General features: G+C 47.0%; 1 protein-coding gene across 2 annotated transcripts in view; it reads right to left on the bottom strand.

The window, feature by feature from the left end:
- RASA1 (RAS p21 protein activator 1) overlaps nucleotides 1-14,000 on the bottom strand; it is a 1,157,575-nt gene that overhangs the window by 824,683 nt on the left and 318,892 nt on the right. For both annotated transcript variants that reach the window (XM_078675333.1, XM_078675334.1), the window contains exons 11-12: nucleotides 9,257-9,413; nucleotides 7,461-7,548 (exon numbers count right to left, since the gene is read on the bottom strand). In XM_078675333.1, the coding sequence (XP_078531459.1) occupies nucleotides 7,461-7,548; nucleotides 9,257-9,413 (245 nt within the window). The remainder of the gene's footprint in view (nucleotides 1-7,460; nucleotides 7,549-9,256; nucleotides 9,414-14,000) is intronic.

Genomic DNA, 14,000 nt, shown 5'->3' with positions numbered 1-14,000 from the left:
TTCCCGCTGACTTTGATTCGTATAAAGTAGAATAGTACCGCCTAAATTCCCCTACAATCTGTTCTTCATCCGTGAGGGTCTCCCCCGTGCTCGAGATCAGCTCACCAATAAGTAGCGGACGTCGTTCATGCCGAATCATCTTAGCCAAGAGGGAGCCCGGTCTTTCACCCTCTCCATAAGTGCGGGCCGTAGCATATTTACCCATGTGTTGCACCTCCCTGTCTGCCTCTGTGTTATATTCTGTCAGTAATTGTTTAGTTTGGTCCGAGGCGTCCCCCTCGGGGTCCTCCCGTTGCCTCGCCTCCAGATCTGTTCGCTGGTTTTCCAGGTATTTAAGTCTCTGCCTGACGGACTTCAGGACACTGGAGTGTTTGGCCATGGCTATCCCGCGAATGTAGACCTTAAAGGTCTCCCATAGCGTCTGGAAACTGTCCACAGAGCCCGTATTGGTCTCAAAAAAGGTTTCGATTTCATTCGCGATTTCCCCTCTGAACACCTCGTCCATTAACGAATACGGAGGGAAGCGCCACGTAAAGGGGGGGATCCCGCGCACCGGCGTCTCCAGGATCAGAAGGAGAGGAGAGTGGTCAGACAGAGTGCGCGGCAGTATTTGACAGTCCCTCAAACTATTGGTGAGTTGGTGTGATGCAAGCCAGTAATCTATTCTGGTGTGTAGAGCGTGATAAGCTGAGTAATGAGTGTATCCCCCTTTGGTGTGATGACGGCTGCGCCACACATCCAGTAGTTCCAAGTGCACTAGTTCAGTCAGAAGCGCCGTGGCAGCCGCCGACGGGCTCCTGTGGGGTCCCGCAGACCTATCCAGGACTGGGTCCAGGACCAAGTTGAAGTCCCCTCCCCAGAGCATACTCGTGTAATCATACGACTTGCATCTCCGGGCTAACTCCGTATAAAAATCAGGTGAATCGTAGTTAGGCCCATATACATTCACAAGCAACAGGTCATGCCCCTGTCCCCTGCATCTACTGATGACTAACCTCCCCTCTGGGTCAGTCTCTAGAGACGTCAATGTGAGTTTGGAGCGCGGGTTTACCCATGTGAGTGTCCCCCTCGAGTGAGTGGTGAATCCCGCTGCTACACTGCATCCCGTCAACCCTTTGTGTAATAACATCCTGCTGTTGAGCGGTAAATGTGTCTCTTGCAGGAGAGCGAGGTCTATGTGATGCCTACGCAGGTAACTAAGTACCTTACGCAGCTTCCTGAAGTCATTTAGGCCCCTGACATTCCATGTCAGTGCCCGTAGGTGAGTCCGTGCAGGGCCTGTCTGTGCTGTAATGGTATCAGCCTCAGCCATGTTTGGTAGTGTGCGTGAGAAGACTACTGTGCAAAGGTTCCCAGCGCAACAGCAGAGCAAAGATTGGCAGTCGGCGTAGCGTGACAATGGCGATCCCGTATCTAGCGGAACTCGCCCAAATTTCAGCTTCCAGCACCTCGGCAGTCAAACAGAACAACAACTGGCATCCAAATACAAACCCCAAATTCCCCCCGCCACCCACAGCAGACCCACCCCAAATTGGCCTTGCAGTTTCCCATCCCACCCATCCCTCCCCAGCAACAAGTTAAACAATCCCGTGTGCATAACGCGCAGAGGCGAAGGTAGCCAGCCGGTTCGTCCCAAGCGTCCAACTGTCGACTATGGTGCCCGGCCCCCTTCCCTCCGCCCTGCACCATCTGCAATGTTTAAATGCACCAACCCGAATTTCAGTGTGGGTAATTCCCCCTCGGTCATCGTATTGACCCACCTGCCCTTGCATCTCCATATTCAACCCCCGCACCCCGCCAGCGTCCCCCCCATCTGAGACACCCCCAGACCATGGGACCAGAGTTCACCACAGCGTTTAGTCCATTCTTATTCCCAATCCCTGGCCCCACTTATCTGTCTCAGCGCCTCAGTGAGTCTCTCATCCGGGGTAACAACCCGCCGTGTTCTAGGATAATAGGAGTGTCTCTTACGGGTCCACTGCGCTCCAGGCATCGCATTCTCAGATCACTTCTGCTCATCAAGGCGGCTTGGTTCCGCTTCCTGCCGGTGCTCGGCTTGTCCGACCGTTTTTTCCCTTGCCCACGTTTTCAAGGCTTTCTGCAACTCCGCTGGGTCCGTGAAGATATGCGAGTGGCCTTGTCTATTCACGCGCAATTTGGCTGGATATAACATTGCGTAGTCGAGGCCCATTTCCCTAAGACGTTTCTTGTGTGGAGCGAAATGTTTGCGTGCTTCCTGCACCCTCGCTGTAAAGTCCGGGAATATTGAAATCGCCGACCCCTCGAATTGCAGGTCCCCTTTGGTTCTTGCCAGCCTCAGCGCCGTGTCTCTGTCTCTATAATTCAATAGTTTCGCTATGACTGGGCGGGGCGGGAGGCCCGGATTGGGCTTTGGGCCTAGTGTTCGGTGCGCTCGTTCTACGACAAACATAGTTGAGAACACTCCTTCACCCAAGAGCGTGATGAGCATACGTTCTATGAAAAATCCCATTTTCCCGGTCTGGGCGGTCTCCGGCAGGCCAGTGATGCGGAGGTTGCAGCGCCGTGACCGCGCCTCCAAATCTTCCGTCTTGTCCTGCAATGTCCTTATGAGTGCTTCCGCCCTCCGTCTCGCCGTGTCCAGATCTGTTTGGGCCTCCTCCACTTCTGTAATTCGCCGTTCGGCCATATCGTGCCTTTCCGCGTGTTTGTCCAGACGCTCCGCCATGCGGTCCATTCTGTAGGACATGGCGTCCATCTTGGATCCCAGCGTCGCTATATTTGTTTGGATGTTTTGCTCCATGGAGCGGAGCATTGTTTTAATGTCCGCGTTGTCGTCCTGCGGGGTCGCCGTATGCACCTCTTCGTCTCGCTGTGTCGGGGTGCTTTGCACTGGAGCTCGCCTCTGCGAGAAGGGGAGCTTACTCTGAGTCCTGTCCCCTTTCCCAATGGTCAGCAGCGTCGTGTCGATTTTGATAGTCCTAACGGAATCCGCTGTGGCGCAACCAGCTGGCCCAGCGTGTCTCTCAGTGCCCAATATGCGCTGTATCAGGGGCCTGCGCACTATCTACACACCCTGTCCCCCCGCTGAAGGGGCCGGAAGGTAGCGAGTGATACTGGTCGCCCCCACAATGGAGGGATATCGTGCCTCCGTGAGCAGGGAGCGGGTGTACAGTACCTTCTGGGCGGCCGCAGGCGTCAGGATGGGCAAGCCAGGCTCCGCGTCGGGTAGGTGCAAGAGCCGCCACCCACCGATTCACCAGTGTCCCAGGCGGAGGAGGTCCCAAAACTATATTGCGGTGGATATGGCGGGCAGGCAGGAGAAGGGCAGATTCAGGGTCGCCTGCTGCTGTTTTCCTATCTTGTAGTGCGTTCCCCGCAGCATGCGACGCAGCCGTCGCCTCCCCCGCTCTTCTTGCTGGCCGCAGTGCAAAGGTGCCGCCGGGCTCCCTCCGTTCCGCCGAGCCGGCTCACCTGCACTCTCCAGCCGCCACAGTCGCAGAGGTCCGGGGTGTTCGTTGTCCCCGGATGGCTTTCTCTATCGTCCGCCCGGTCCGCAAACGCCGTCTGCAGCAGTGTGACCCGCCTGGGGGGGCGCACTCGTTGTCCGCCGCCGCACGTCCCTGCATGCACTGCGGGTGCCCGGCTCACTAGAGGCCGCGGTCTGCGGCCTGCACCACGCTCTGGAGATCAAGCCGATTTCTGCAGTTGTGGCCGGCGGAACCGCACCCCGAGCAGATCCCCCTGATCCGCAGCTGTTCCGCCAGACGCGAGGGTGTCGGGGGGGGGGGGGGGGGGGAGTGAGAAGGTCGTTTGGTGCAGGATTGTTGTAGGATCTTTGATGGTGCCGGCGGAGCCCGGGAACTATGCGGCCATTTTCTGCGCTCGCTAGCTCCGCCTCTCACTGGATAAAGATCCTTACCTATCACTCTGATGAAGTTTGAGGTATTGACATCAGAATAAGGACTTTGTACAAGTAATTCTCACTTCCAATTCAGAATCTCAGGAATCATGTGTGCCTCTTGGGACTAGAATATAAAAGTCTATTGCCTAGAGTCAATCTGCTTAGTGTTGGTACAGAAATATTTGTTGTGGCGCCCACAACTTTTCTTTTCTATGTAAATTGTAAAATCGTAAAAGGATAAAAAAGAAATTACACACAGCTTCATAAGAGCACGTCTAAAATACAAACTCATCAACTTTTTTTGAGGGGAGTGCCAATTTCCAACATGAAGATACAACGAAAATACACCACAGATCACCTTCACATCGTGGCCTTTTCTTGCATCATATTACTAAACACCTGTCGAAGAGTTATTACCCAAATTCACAATAATTCCGCCATGATCCTGATATTTTCCCAGTTCCAGAAGAAACTGACACACTTCAAAGACTGACTTTTCCATGGACATTCACATGTCCATGCTCCTCCTCCAAGAATCTGACTGCAGTCAGTCACTAATGTGGTGTGGTGTGATTGGTCGCAAGCAGACCGCAGTGACTACTTTACTCTCTGAACTCCAACATCCGTTAGAGATTAATATTAATAAGGTGTCAAGATTGCACAGTGTCACTAGTATTGGTGTCATGTCTGACATCTTCCACTGGGTTCAAGTCACTACAATAAAGATTATGGATTGTCTCTCTATAGTGACTTGACCCAGCATCCTGGTTCTCCCTACTTTGCTGCTCTTTTAACAATCGTTGAGCCTCTCTATGCGACTTTACTAATAGGAAGTCAGATGAAGGTATAGTTTGGTCCAGTCTAGGTACCGGAGTCGTTTGACTCAGAGCCAGCAACAGCGATGCCATGCTTTGAAAGAGGCAGTTGGCACTTGTTTCTGTATCAGAAAATGTGCTGTCGATAGATGTCCCATATGGAACGAAGGCGGCCCAAGGAGGATCATGGCCCTTCTGAAAATGTTGGGCATTGCATTCAAACAGAATGCAGTGTCCAATACCGGAGTAGGGAATTCAAGTTAGGTCAGTGGTCCCAGAGCTGGCTCCTGAGGGACAGAATGAGTCGGCATCAGTGCCAAGTCCAATGGCCCTGCTAGAGCCATGCATTTGACTTCAAAAGGTTCGGGGTCCAAAGATCAAACACATGGCATTGGAGAGCTTCTGAAACCTTGTAGCAAGCACCGTTTGGAGGAGTCTCCATGTCCCCTCTTTTTATTATGGTTGCTTTTTAATTTTGTGGAGGATGTCTAGAAGAGCAACTCTAAAGAGCTTGATCGGAGACGGGACTAGCGGATGGCACGGTGACCGTCCCAGGCCTTGGCCGTGAACAGATTTGCCTCCCTTTCTTTAAAGGCCATGGGGTGCATGCTAAGACATGACTTACAGGACGTAGATTCATGCTTAAACACCAACACATGTCATGGGGGTCAGTGATCAACATCTGGCCATCACAATCCTTAGAGGGCTACAACACTTAACGTTTGGAAGGGAGATATTTTACCACTGCTACCAACATGTTAAAGAAAACTCTTAAGAGAATTTTAAAAACAGAGCTCCAAACCTGTGTTGAAAGAGCAAAAAAGGGCACCCCAGACCAGGGTGAAAGAGCTAATGCAAACGTATCCGGATCTAGTCTGAAGCCTGGGATGAGTGAAAGTCAAATGTTGTCAAGTTAGTGAGCTGCCCTAAACAAAGATTTTAGCCACACAAGGAGTTGCTGTCTACTTTATTTGGGAGTGCAGGAAGGAAAATTCGCAGCATGGTAGACGACATTAGAATCAATTCCAAGTTGCATGGTACCAGAAGAAGAGGACAACCTAATACCAAGTTTAGAAAGAGGATAAATAAAAAAAGTATTGTCATCAGCATAGGAGAGATACATACAAGGCATACATTATGCTTTTCACTTTCAGCACAATTCCTATCTAAATGTCGGTTATCACGCATGCCTTCGGAAATCTCAAAATGTTTCTGATGTCATCTTACAGAGATTTGTTGGCTAATATGTTCTGCTATGATGGGCAGTGCCTCAAGAGCTACCTTATGTTATCATGGTGCACAGCAATGCCCCTTCTTTTGAGAGGGACACATGGCAGCAGGGACGGGCATACATTTTCCTAGTTCTAAGGAACACAAAACAGAGGTTTACTTTGACCATTTTCCTAGTATACTGCAGAGTCTAACAAAGCATCCATGTCACATTAGCTCTTCGTCCTGTAGCAAAGGAATCAGTGATTAGACAACCCAGAACATGTGACTTAGGTTATACTCAGGAATAGTGGGAAGCAAGAACACTCTTTCGTTATACTCTCATACCAGTCCACAACCGGAGTAAATAGAGACACGGGCAAAGTTAAAATATTTATTTTAACGACGTGCTCTAAGAAGCAGTATCTTTGCTAACAGAAGCAGACATATGATTAGAAATAAAATGATCAGCATGGTTACAATTCCATAAACCATAAAGGGAGAAATCATATTACAATGATGGTGAAAATAGGCCCTATCGCGCCTAGTAAATCATCCTACCTAGCTAGGAACTATATTTTATAAAATATAGAAGGTCTCATGGGTTTTTTTGGGGCACCCCATACCTCCATGATCAGCAGGTGTGAAACACATCAGAATCTGCAAAAGCTCTCTGTCTCTCTGGAAAAACGGGCTTCTTCCAAGTGCCTCAAATCATGCTTACAGTGTGCTATTATGGGAGCCAGAATCACGTTAGCTTGCAGCTGCATATATGTTATGGCTAGAACGTGAGCCGATCAGCTCGAACAACAGCTACTTTATTATGATGACCTTGTAGGCTTTAGAACTGTGTGCAGACTAGAGTCACAATGTAAGTCTAGGGATGCTGAAAACAAGCCATTCTCATGTGAAGTATTTCACGCAGCCTAACTTACAACAACAGTTATAAGCACAACCTGAAGATACTCTGGACTATTACCAAGACTACTAATACACTCATGGTGATTTACTGGAGATAAGCAAATCTAAACCACCAATTCCACTGAAATCCCATGCCTTCTGGTACAAAACCAGTTAATGTGATCAACTATACACTTGTTGGAGTATACTGGCACATCCTTTTTGGGGATAACTATGTTTCTAATGAGATGGATGGAGGCGGTTTTCTGCATGGCCTATAGAAGCTGATCCACATCACTTCACAGAATTATTTTTGAAAGGCAATTCAACATTCTAGTCAGTGCTTGCTTTCTGTAGTTAAACTGTAGCAAGAGCAGCAATCCTTTTCACAGCTGACCCATCTATTTGTAATTGAACTGGCCTAAATTGTTGCTGTGGCCAGCAACTGCAGTAGAATGCAACTGAGACACACAATCAAACATTACTATAAAAAGCAGTGGCATCAATTGTCTCAGTTAGAACAAACAAATACAATTAGAAGAGCATACACAAAGACATCAATTTTGCTTGACATTTTGGCATGTGAGAACCGATCAGGAATACGTCTAATTAAATCAATAGCTTACTTTGAATGTAGTGACAAAGTATCTCACCTGGGCTTGTTCTGGAGTTTCTCCTGCAAAGTAAAAGATGTAATGTTCTTCACTAAAGTGCTGAACTACTATCTGAAAACAGTTTGGCCTTTAAAACAAAGAAAGAAAAAAGTTTTACATAAAAACATGATAATCAAATATTGTTAATGCACTTTTTATCAACAAAAGAAATGGTTCAATTAGAACAATTGTAAGAGAACATGCCATATTTCGGAACATTTGTTCAAGTATCAAGGTTAAAATGCACTCAGGGAGCTTTAAAAGGGCTGTGTGTAATTTTTCACAAATACATTCTCAACTCAAAACAAAATTAGAACATGGCAGTGCGTGCAGTTCACAACAGATTACGTCAGAACAGCCTCTAACAATATCATTCCGTTAAAATCTAAGGAGGCACCTCTTCTGACTGCTCTTATCCCAAAAGTCCTAAATGACTATCTGCAATCATCTCCACTCCTTGTGCTCTCATCGTCCTGTTATCCTGCCTATGTTGTTCTTTTGGTCTGTCCTTTTCTCTTCACTCTGGATGTGCTAGCCTTACCACTCTATTCTACTCCCTTGCCCTCTCTATCCTCACTCTACCCTTGTGGTCTATTGTGCTTTGTCTTCAGTTGTCTGCTCTCATCTACTGTCCCTTGCTGCTTCTTCAAGCCCACTCGTGATTATTAGTTGTGCACCTCCCTCTTCTATAAATGAAACCTGTGTTTCTTCCCCCACCCCACCATACTGCTCTTTCTCCTCACATAAACCTGTGAAACTCTTACCTTCTCCCACAATTTTCGCTCTAGGGAACCTCCATGACTCCCTCTGACACATTCCTCCTACCGATCAACCTCAACCACGATCTCATAGTTCGTTTGCACTTTCTCTCCAGCTTGTTGCCAACTCGTTTACCCTGGTCTTCTCTCGCCCCATCTTCCTCCTTCACCATTTATACCGCCCACCAGAGTTCTTTCCTTTGCTTTTTATTTACTCAGTTTGCTTTCTTTTTTACCTTTGCTCTCACCCCTCAGCCCCTAAGTTCTCTTGTTGCATGACATTACCTTACTTTCGTTTACTGAGAATCTGCTTGTTCATACATTTTTTATTAGTTGATGTAAGACAATAGCTATTGTTCGGGTTATATTGTAAAGCACTCCATACTTCACAGCGTAAGAAGGTTATACAAAATTGTGAAATAAATACATAATAAAGTTCTCTATTAAGAATGCATTGGTTATGTGCAGCTCTTGCTGGCCATCATCAACCAATTCCCAAGATTATTTGTGGTTGAAAGTGAATTCAAGGAATCAATAGTATGTGGGATGAAGCTGACATAGCATCATAAGAAAAGAGTAAAGCCGAAAATACTTGAAACAAGAGAAATGGAAGTCAACAGTGACTTCATAGCAACAGCAGTCAAAGTCTTGCCAAACATATATTCATATTTCTTTAGATAATCTACCGGCCTACACAATTGCTAACATTTTTGCAGGTATGTTTAAGCATTTCATAAGATCACTGGTCCATCCTGATCGGTGCACTGCTATACAACGAAACAATTAACTAAAGCTAAAACCCTGGAGACTCCACAAAGGCATGGACGTGGCTCACGTAATTAAAGACTCACTGGTTATAATGATTTCAGGGAACGGTATGTTTTGTCATTTGTCAGATACCCAGAGCCATTGGGAAGAGAAGGTTTCACATTTGTTTGTAAATTACAATATTTTCAGTCACAGAAAATATTTAAGAAAACATTGAACTTTGCTCAGTATAAGGTACAAACTGAAAACAGAAAGGTAGAAATCTCTTACCTGGAAAATAGACTGTCATGGACACCATGAACAGAACAAACCGATAGATCTATCAGCCCTTTGGGTTTGGTAGCACGTTTTTCACTTTCAAAAAAAATAAGCTGTGCATCATTTCCTTCTAGGATGAAATATAAGTGTTTCCATCTTTTGCCTTTGCCTACGGAGAACCAGAAATTAAAAACACCATGGTAAAAAAAAAAATCGAGACTGGAAGTGAAATATTATTCAGCTGAATATTATTTGCAGCACTGACATTGACTAATTCTCAAGACCGCACTGGTTAAATTCTGCTCGACTCTATCCTAGACTAGGACGTTTTCAAGGTGGCAAATACAAGCACGCTGGTGCTGAATATATATATATATATACATTTTTTTATCTTACATGACTTTTGACTAACCATAGGAAATGTTACTTACCATTGTTAAGTAAGGCTTAGAAAGTTGTGCATCTTTTCATTAAATTCTGTTTTATTGCGGTTGAATCAAAACTGTGTTCAAGTGATCTCATACAAAAACAGCCTAATTTAAAGGATAGAACTAACAGAATATCAGCCTTCACTACGTTCCGCCACCCCATAAAGTTTGTGGTAGATAGTGTCCCGATTGCACAGCTGTGGACCTTCAACATTACCAACTGGGCAGTCTTAACAGGCACTAGAACTGGCAAGACTGGAGAGCCAATTTAGGGAAGCTCAAGAGATTCGATTTCTATAGGGAAATGTTTCTTTTTGTATGTTTACCCCCACGTTTTTGGACTGATGTTGTTGGTTTTTCGATTCAGAGAGTGCAGTGAGGCCTGCTAAACAGACGTCAGTACTTGTGCCCTTACCCTTAAGCACATCTGATGAATTAGCTCATACCCAACAGGCTAAGCTAACTTACTTATAAGTCACTAGTAAACAGTACCCAGTAGTAGTAAGTTAGAGGGTCACCCCAGGGACTGCAGCACTGGCTGTGCCACCCTGGGTGTGATGCGAGTAAAACGAGACCCCAAGCCTGCAATTTGCAGACTGGAAGAGCAATTTAAACTGTTAGTCCGACTTTGCCATTTAAAGTAATGGCAAAGCCAGACTTTCACCTGGTATATTAATATTATTATTATAATTTACATGGCGTACGAATCATCCCCAAAGGGATCTCTCGGCGCCCGGGAAAGTAGACAATGACATACTGAGTCAATACCCTATAATAGCCATATATTACATTTTTTCTTAAAGGCCATGAATGTAGTACAGGTCCGCAGGTCAACTGGTAGTGCGTTCCAGAACTTAGGGGAAACGTAAGAGAAAGCACGTCCCCCCATCCTAGCCTTTTTAATTCTAGGAATTTGGAGGAGCTTATGGCCACTATATCTTAACTGCCGGGTTGGAGTGTACCATATTAGTTTCCTCCTTAGATATTCTGGACCTAGACCGACCAAGGCCTTGAACGCCAGACACAGGAGTTTGAAGACTGCTCTTTTCCTCATTGGGAGCCAAAGTAGCTCACTCAATAATGGAAGAGAGGGAGTGCGTGCAGGTTTATTAAGAACTAGGCGGGCCGCCGTATTTTGCACGACGAAGTTTGGAAAAAAGATCTTCCCTCATCCCCACCAGCAGGACGTTTCCGTAGTCACGCCTGCTGACTAGGAGAGCCTGTAACAGGACCTTTCTGGTGGAGAACGGTATCAGGGGAAAATCTTCTTTAGCATGCAGAGTAGTCCGAAACACTTGCCAGATAACATTTTCACATGCTGCTCCATGGAAAGTTTGGAATCGATTGGTACGCCAACATTTTTTGCCCAGAATATAGATAGGGGACAGTGGCGGTTCGTCCATTGGGGGCGTTGCCCCACTAGCCATGGACGACCGTCACTGTCACTGACACTGCGCGCATACATACCAAAAAGTAAAATTACAGTCATAATGCATTTATTTTGAGGTCGGTCGGAGTCACTAACTATAGTGACGTCATCGCGCTTGCGGAAGGGTGTGGGGGGCGGGCCTGCGGCAGTGAGTGGCAGGCTGGCAGAGAGCAGCGTGGCAGGGAGGGCAGGGGGCAGCAGCAGTGTGTGCGCGTTTAGGACAAGTCATTTTTATGACTTGTCCACGCATGCGCACACACACAGTAGCCCCTTCCCTCCTCCTCCTCCCCTAGCACTCACACAGGCAGAGACCCGGGGGAGCCGGGTCTCATAATGGGCAGTATTAGCCCTGCTCTTTAGCCAACCCTGGCGCAGTGGCGATGTTAATGCTGTGCCAGTATTGGCTGACTTACCGCGCACGAGGATGGTGGTGCCGCTGCGCGTGGGTGGCTGGCTGTGCTCAGCCTGCCGCTCTGTATGGCCAATCATCAGCAACCATGTAGTCAGTGATTGGCCAGCGTTGGGGACGTCACCGCGCCCTGGCGTGGACAGGACTGCCACAACAACACCAGAGTCATGAGGAGAGTGAGCGTAGACCTCGTCAGGTCAGACCTCGTGACTCGTCGTGCCTGTGCAGTCATTGTCGTCTTCTTCTCATCGACTGGTGACGAAGAGTGAGAGAGTCTGTGGCAGTTCTGATGAAACCACGTAAGTAGTCACTTTAATGCGTGTGTGCAGACGGACCGGTGTGCGCGTGTGGTGGTGGGTGGCAATGGCGCCATCATACTTGGGGTGCCGGGGACAGCCCTGTGATGTCACAGCCCATCAAAAGGTTTGTGATGTTGTTTACTTTATGCTATGCCTGACATCATGGTGATTCGACGTCCATTAAAAGAGAACTGACATACATACAAAGCATCGCAAGTGCAGAAAGGCCATTAAGGGACAATTCATTCAGAAGCACTGCCCCTGCAGGACTAATTTACATACTCATAATAATGCCACGAATGGGCCTTAGAGTTGTTAAGTGTATCATAATTCACTAGAAGCTCAGAAGCTCACATAATAATGTAAAGAATGAGAAGTTTGGGCAAATATTTGCTAACGTTTTCGGGAGCCCTCACGTGATGCAATCCAATCCAAAATGTAGCACCGATACTTCCTACATTACAAATGCCTGTAGACACAACTCTAGATTGCTGTCACCACATAAATGCCCATGCAAACGTTAGCAAATGTACCGGCCACTTTTACAAAACTATGCATCCTGCTCTATACAACAACATACGTTCCTCCCAAAACTGATACAACTATTTTAAAGTTTTTTTTCTACGTTGTGTCGCTATAATATGTAAATATCAACAAATGGAAGTGCAGCAAAAGGGTATATTTTGAACACATTGGAATTTAAAGTGATTTACCCAGTGCTATATGCAAATATACTTTTCGAACTAATTACGGTAAAAACAATATGTGCGGTAATTTCTGGGCACATTTCTGAAAGCAGGAAGGGATTTGTTACAAAGAATGACTATACAAGACCGGAAAAGCAGTCTGACAGAAATGCAGCAGCAGATGGCACTGTAAATGCGAAAGGCCTCGTGAATCATAAGTACTTTTTTAATATCCGCGAAAGGAAACAATGGGAGCCTGCCCTGGAGGACATGTCACCTCCCGTCTGCAATAAGCCACACAGGTGTTGGCCCACAAAGTGAGCTTCAAGGGAGAAGCCGTCTTTGAAGGGTAAATGTGTAACACTTGAGAGAGAGGCTGCTCCATTGTTTAGGCAGGAAGGCTGGCCCTAGAGCCAGGAGAGGGCAAACCAGTTGCCCAACTTGTTTTACAAGGGGGATAGTTCCCTTGGTAGCCACACCTCAGGGTTGGGCTAAGGAGTGCCACACATCGAGAGAGGGATCCTGCCATATTGGATGTGGGTATAAGGGTGCATTCACAGGAAGTTGTCATTAGGTGGGATGGAACATGACAGCCTATTGTCTAACCACCACATCATGCCCTGAGGGCACTTTGAGCCTACACAGGACACCCATGGCAACCCAAACTAGAAGAAGGACCAAGGGAGAACTGCCCTGCTGCACTGTGGAGCCGGCAAAGAGAGGCTGCACTATTGTGGACTACACCTGCTGGCTAGCAAAGGAGAGGGGCTGGGCATTCCGTGTCTTGCCCAGGGAGAAGTCATCTCCAGAGCCTAGACAAAGCCAAGAGCCTCCAAGTGCTAGCTGGCCTCCTGTTCACAGCACAAACGCAGGAAAAGCCGGCTGGGGCAATTTGGTAGCCCACAGTCTTCATCCCGCCTTGGACATGCAGAACTGAGCTCAGTAGTGTCGGTGGAGAACAGCTGGGACCTCCAGTGGATGAGTTATCTACCCAGAAAGGATAGGCCAGTGGCCCAGATACTAGGAGACTGGCAGGTCTCGGCTATACTATTAGCCACATAAAACGTGAAGCAGCATCAGTGGTGATCCGCCAAAAACTAAAAGAAACAGATATAACAGAGGCAGCCTTTTGAACTTGCCAGAATTATTGAAAAATCATATGAAGAACTAGGTAGAGATAGTTTGGGTTGGAAACCAGTAAAGCCCCAACTAACTGAAAATCCTGAAAAGTTTTTATTAAAAATAATCTCACTACTCCTAAGAAGAAGTGGGAAAATACTAAATTGACACTTCCTAGAGAGAAGCGGTCACAGTCCAGAGGAAGGTCTCCTCAACAGGAGCCCTCTGAAAAAAGATACAACCTTAGAAATAGGGATAATTTGAAAAAACCTGATAGATATCAAAATAATGATACACGTTCCTCTCGTACCTTTCAGACTTCCTCGCAGAAATCCGAAAGAAGAGGACGTTCAGAACAAAAAGAAGAACGAGTGAAGTCCAAAGAT

Source organism: Lissotriton helveticus, chromosome 2_1 (assembly GCF_964261635.1).
Source record: "Lissotriton helveticus chromosome 2_1, aLisHel1.1, whole genome shotgun sequence".
NCBI classification, from domain to species: Eukaryota; Metazoa; Chordata; class Amphibia; order Caudata; family Salamandridae; genus Lissotriton; species Lissotriton helveticus.
Note: the sequence above shows the minus strand (reverse complement) of the source record. Positions and strands in the feature narration are given on the sequence as shown.